This window comes from Cetorhinus maximus, chromosome 4, assembly GCF_964194155.1.
Source record: "Cetorhinus maximus chromosome 4, sCetMax3.hap1.1, whole genome shotgun sequence".
Taxonomy (NCBI): domain Eukaryota; kingdom Metazoa; phylum Chordata; class Chondrichthyes; order Lamniformes; family Cetorhinidae; genus Cetorhinus; species Cetorhinus maximus.
The window spans coordinates 169,248,425-169,254,424 of record NC_135882.1 but is presented as its reverse complement, the minus strand read 5'-3'; the positions used below and the strand labels follow the sequence as shown (position 1 = coordinate 169,254,424).

The window sequence follows — 6,000 nt, the reverse complement described above, 5'->3', positions numbered from 1 at the left end:
TTAACAGTATTCCTCTCCACAGATGCTGTCAGACCTGCTGAGTTTTTCCAGGTATTTTTGTTTTTGTTGCACAATTGAATATTATGCTAAAAACTACAACTCTCCTTGTACAGCAGTTAGCTCCAAGGAACAATATTCAAATTTTAACAAACCTTTCTTTACATGTGCTCAAGTATCTACTATACATCTTAAGCATTGTGTCAGGAATGGGGGCAGGTCGTGGGAGTTCTGTTGTCAATGCTGACCATGCCAAAATTTTGTACAAGTTGAGCTAGTTAGCAATTTAAAAAAAATTCTACCATAGGGTAAAAACATCCAACTATTCTGCCAGGTGACATGTATTTGCAAGTCTGACATCACCTGTGAAGAGAAAAACAGAGTTAAATTTCCATCAGAACAAAGGTTTATATCAACATCTCTATCTACAGATGCTGCCAGACCTGCTGAATATTTCCAGTTTTTAGCTCAGAGAAGCACTTCCAATGGCTTCCTCTCCTGCACCATTTCCCAACTATCAGGGGGTGGGGAGGGATGCCCGAGGGGGTGGGGAGGGGGGAGAGAGAGAAGGGGAGGGATGCCCGCGAGGGTGTGCGTGGGGGGAGAAGAGGGAGAGAAGGGGAGGGATGCCCGAGGGGGTGTGTGTGTATGTGTGTGGGGGGGGGGGGAAGAAGAGAGAGAAGGGGAGGGATGCCCGAGGGGTTTTTTGGGGGGGGGGGGGGGGGGAGAGATGCCCGAAGGGGGGTGTGTGTGTGTGGAGGGGGCGGGGGGGAGAGAAGGGGAGGGATGCCCGACGGAGTTTGGGGGGGGGGGGGCAGGGGAGGGATGCCTGATGGTTGGGGGGGGCAGGGGAGGGATACCAGAAGGGGTTGGGGGGGGGGAAAGAGAAGGGGAGGGATGCCCGAGGGTGTGGGGGGAGATGCCCGAGGGTGTGTGTGGGGGGGAGGAGAGAAGGGGAGGGATGCCCGAGGGTGGTGGTGGGGGTGGGGGGGGTGCAGGGGAGGGATGCCTGAAGGGGTTGTGTGTGGGGGGGGTGCCGGGATTTGGGTCTTAGCTGTTCCAGTTTTTCTCAAATGCCGGGCGACCGGTGTCGGGCTCCATTTCACACCGACACTGAAATGGGAGGACTGTTACTTTCACCCCCTCCGGTGAAAGTAACAGTCTGCGAGCTACAGATGTCAGGATCCCAACACTTACATGGCGGCTTGGTTTATTTTCGTCCCCGTTTGCTCGATCAGTCACCATCTTCCACTGAAGCCGTCCGTTTAATCCTCCGCTGCATCCCACACGGACCACCGGCCAGTGCGCCTGCGTGCCCCTAGCCCCGCCCATTCCGCCTGATGCGCGAGCGGAGGCGGTTGATGGAAATGACGCACTTTTGAAAGCGAAAGGGGCGGGGCCAGGTGGCGCAACACGCCTCGCGCGTGGGGAGGCGCGCAGGCGTTGGGGAGGTTGCACCTTGGGATAGTGGATGCGAGCGGTATTGGTCATCCGGCGAGGTTACGTTGGTGATCAGAAGATCAGGATGGGAGTGATTGTGCTGCTGAGCCGGTGGTGGAAGTTCAACGTGTGAGCGGAGCTAGCGCCCATTCTAGCTCAGCCGCCGGCCTGGCGGGCTCCCGATGACAGGCCGAACTTGTGTGATCTCTGCTGGAGGTGGGTCTCTTGAGGACAGCGCAGAGTCTTGTCTGTGGCCTTGCTTCACCCCCGTTACCTGTTGACTTTGCCCCAGTGTCAGTTTAAGGGGCTGACCCACCTCCCTGTGCTCTGCTTTCTTCTGTGATTACCGTGCTGGAATACTTTAACTTGGTAACTTCACCCCATATTAGCAGATAACAAGCTCCCATTGTATGTAATTTACACAAATCGCAGATGGGTTGACAGATCTATGTGTAATAGAGCAACAGAGGAACTCGTACGTTTTGTAAGCATTCCTTTTGCCTCAGTTAAAGTCAAATTACTTTCCTGATATTTTTAAATGCAATGTTATAGTTCCTAGTTTGTGGCCTGGCACATGGAGGGCTCTGTGGGCGAAGCTGAGACCTGGTTCTTTTTCCTTTTCAGAGGTTCCACACGTTGCAACTCTTCCATCCTTGAGGCTCTTCTCCATTTTTAGCTTTAATCCGCAAATGTTTCAAGTATCTGCTGAGGAAATTTAAACAAACGTCAGTGTGACATTTGGCCAGTCTGGTAGCCAAAATATTTTTTGATCTATTTAAGAATATAGTAGATAGCCAAATATTAAAAAGTGAAAATACACCCCTTTTCAACACATTCCCACGGACCCTAGGATATGGAAAATCAACAAATGAGCTGCTTCTCGAGTTCTTGTTAATGCCACTGGTTTGGGGGTGGTTGGTATATGTTGTTAAGTGCAAAGTGCACTCAAAGACAACTGATACTGTGCATGAAGATATTGTACTAAGCTACTAATGGGCAAAATGTAGATTTTTGAATGCTTCAGCTACTCTGGTTCAACAAGTGCTGGTTGGCTGTGTGTTTTGGGATTCTGCATGTAAAGAGACATGGTTTGAAGCTGTGACATTAAAGCTGCTTCTGTGGGGAGTGATAGGGAAACATCGCTGCTGATAAGCATTTCACTATGTGGGGAATTTATTGAGGCTGAAAGAGTGTTGCATTCTGGAGTGTATAATGCTGAAGCAATGTGCTGATATGCCAATCTGCTGTGTCACATTCACTTGACGCCATGTGCTGCCTGGGAAATGGAGCTCTGTTGAAGGTGGATTGGAATGCCAAGTGTCTGAGGCTGCAGGATTTCTATTATTTGAAACATTGTTGAGAAGCATTAAATTTGATTTGTTGAGGGGCTTGGAGGTGAAAAATGACTAAATAATCCAGCAAATAGAAGGAGCTGAAAGTGGTTTGATAGAAGCAATTGCTGGAAAAATGAAAAACATAACTGTGGCACAAATACAAGGAAGTGTGGACCAGGGTACTGTGTAACTAATATAAGGGTTAACCTAATTTTAATAAAATATGATTTCATGGGAACCTAGAAGGATGAAGTCAGTTATATTGTAGACTCTGCAATATTCATACTTGATAAACTGCTAGGCAGTGGAGTGAACTTGACTGGCCATAGACTCAAAATCTGGTAAGTTTCAATTGATTTGGATGGAAGTCTGCAGTATTTAAGTGTACTGAAACAACTACCAAATTGGTTAATGTGAGCCAGAACAGTAAGAGGCTGGTTTAACTGTCCCCCCCACCATTAAACTGCAATTCCTGATAATCAAATGGAAAAGATAGCTGAGGAAATACATTTATTAAGCTATAATAACCCGGCTTAGATCATGTACATCAGATCATTAAGACATGAAAGTTGGCTTGTATTGAGCATAAAGACTGACATAGATGGCTGGGCCAAAGGGCCTGTTTCTATCCAGTAATCTCCATTTAAGTCCATGTATATAATTAGCAAATTAGACAATCTTGCTAACCTAATGTTAGGAAAGCCAGTCATTGAAACAGACTTGCCAGTAAAGTCACTACTTGTTGCTGAAAGGACAGGTAGCCTTTCTCTTGGCTCCTACCAATTTTACTCATTTGGGAATGGACACCAATTTCTCAATGTCTTTTTTTTCTTGACAGATGGAGTGTGTTTAAATTAAATTGCTTCCTTTCTTGGGGAAGATTTGCTTTGTGTCCATCTTGAAAGGCGTGACTTTCATTGAGATAAGTTCCATAGCTTCCAGTTACTCTCTGATACTTTTACCTAGTTGCTATGCTTCTTCTTTAAGCCTAGGTGGTGAATACTGACACACTTTCTTCCAGTCAAATAGTCTATTATTTCTTAACTCAACTCACCTGATGTCCACATGAGTATCTGCCCCTGTAAGGGACAGTTATTAGGAACAGGACTCCTGGTTGTTTGTTTCACCCTTCTCCCTGTAGCCAAGCTGCCTCAGTCACTTTGCATTCCAATTGACCAGCAGAAGAGCCCAGTTTCCCAAGCATCATGTAATATTACTGAATTTCTCAACTACCTCGGCTGAGGTCAGCTAAAACAGTACAGACTTGTAATCAAACTTGGCCTTTAATGGTCTGTATGGCTTAGCTCAGTATTAAAGCTATTATATAACTATCAAGGAACTGAATAGAATAACAATGTTAAATATTGGGCTGCAATAGTAGATATGGCATTCAGTCTTACCACAATGCGCCCAGGGATTCTTCAGGAAATAGGGATTAGAACAGAAATGATCAGCAGCTCCCTTAAAACCTATTCACTATTCACTGTGTACAGTTTTGATGATCTTACTTAAGGAAGGATATGCCTTAGAAGGGTGAAACAGAGATTTACTAGATAGATTCCAAGGGTGAGGGGGTTGTCCTGCAAGGAGAAATCGGGTAGCTTAGGCCAATATTATCTGGAGAAGTGAATTCATTGAAGTGTATAAACTTGTTAGAGAGTTTGACTGGATAGATGCCGAGGGGCTGTTTCCCTTGGCTGGAGAGCCAGGAGCTGGGGCTCATGGTCTCAGGATAAAGTATTGGCCTTTTAGGACTGATATGAGGAGAAAATTCTTTGCTCAGGAGCTTGTGAATCTTTGGAATTCTTTACCCCAGAGGACTGCATGCTCAGTCATTGAGCATATTCAAGACCACGTGAAAAAATGTAAGGGATCAAGTAATATGGGGTAGGGTGGGAAAAGAGCACACTTGCAGAACAGGAGGGCCATGACTGCTCCTATTTCTTATGATGGTTATTTACCAGTTAATTGTATGTCAGCTTTTGAATACAAAGTGCATTCTGAAAGTTCTGACTGTTACAAGAGTGTAATGATGTGGAACCAATGTTTGGTAACTGTATTGAATCAGCTCAAACTTGTTTTGTAACCAGGGAGTTGAGCATTGTCTGAGATGGATTTTAAAATTGGATTTCGGAGGTGAAAACACATGGTCTGAATTGCTGCAGATACAGTTCCCTAAAATGGAAGTCATTTAAAAAAAATATATACACAATAAAGCTTTTAAACAAAAATGTTGTTTCATGCTGGACAGGTGAAAATTCGTAGACTTGTTTCATTAACACCATTTAACCTGTGCTCGTCATTAATTATTTAGATCACCATCTGCCCACAGAAAACACAGGTTAGGAGGCAAACATGCTCTGGACCTGAGTTTATCTACGAGCTGTTCAGAAATGAAAATATATTTCTTTATTCATTCATGCGATGTGAGCATTGCTGGCTAGCGTTTATTGCTCATCCCTAATTGCCCTGTTCAGAGGGCATTTAAGCATCAACCACATTGCTGTGGGTCTGGAGTCACGTGTAGGCCAGACCAGGTAAGGGCAGCAGGACATTAGTGAACCAGATGGGTTTTTATGACAATTGGCAAAGTCCAGATTTTTATTGAATTCAAGTTCAACCATTTGCCATTGCGGGATTCAAACCTGGGTCCCCTGAGGATTACCCTAGGCCTCTGGACGTCCTCTGATAATACCATTATGCCACCAGCTCCCACTAAATGATTTATGCAACGATAGACAATGCTGGATCTCACTGCTTTTTTTTGTTGTCCACAGCAATAGAGCGTTTCCAGAATGTTGGAATCCTATGTGACTCCGATCTTGATGAGCTATGTAAATCGTTACATCAAGAATCTGAAGCCATCTGATCTTCAGCTGTCATTATGGGGAGGTGATGCAGTGCTCAGCAAACTGGAACTAAAGCTTGATGTGCTGGAGCAGGTACAGACTTGATTTTGGATTCTGCTTGAATAAGCATTGTTGATGAATGAAGTCAATGGATACTCGACTTGAATAATAAATTTCTTGGAGTACACATTCGTATGGCTTTTCGAGAGTGGCTGGTCAATGATGCTTGGAGCCTGTAGTTTCAGATTTATGGTTCATTGTATACATTTGGAAATCCCTACCATGAGAATGTAAAGCCTACTTAACAGACCAGTTTATAATTAGTTGATCTTGGGTGACCTCCAAATTTACTTTGCATTACTGGGGCAAACCAGATTGCA

At 44.8% G+C, this 6,000-nt stretch overlaps 1 protein-coding gene across 4 annotated transcripts in view; it reads left to right on the top strand.

Annotated features, from left to right (window-relative positions):
- Positions 1 to 1,428: 1,428 nt before the first annotated feature.
- vps13b (vacuolar protein sorting 13 homolog B) overlaps positions 1,429 to 6,000 on the top strand; it is a 1,109,808-nt gene continuing 1,105,236 nt past the window's right edge. For 3 of the 4 annotated variants that reach the window (XM_078541117.1, XM_078541119.1, XM_078541118.1), the window contains exons 1-2: positions 1,430 to 1,653; positions 5,549 to 5,713. In XM_078541117.1, the coding sequence (XP_078397243.1) occupies positions 5,567 to 5,713 (147 nt within the window). In that variant the 5' untranslated portion in view covers positions 1,430 to 1,653; positions 5,549 to 5,566. Of the gene's footprint in view, positions 1,654 to 5,548; positions 5,714 to 6,000 lie in introns of all 4 variants that reach the window. The other variant, XM_078541120.1, reaches the window with a different exon arrangement.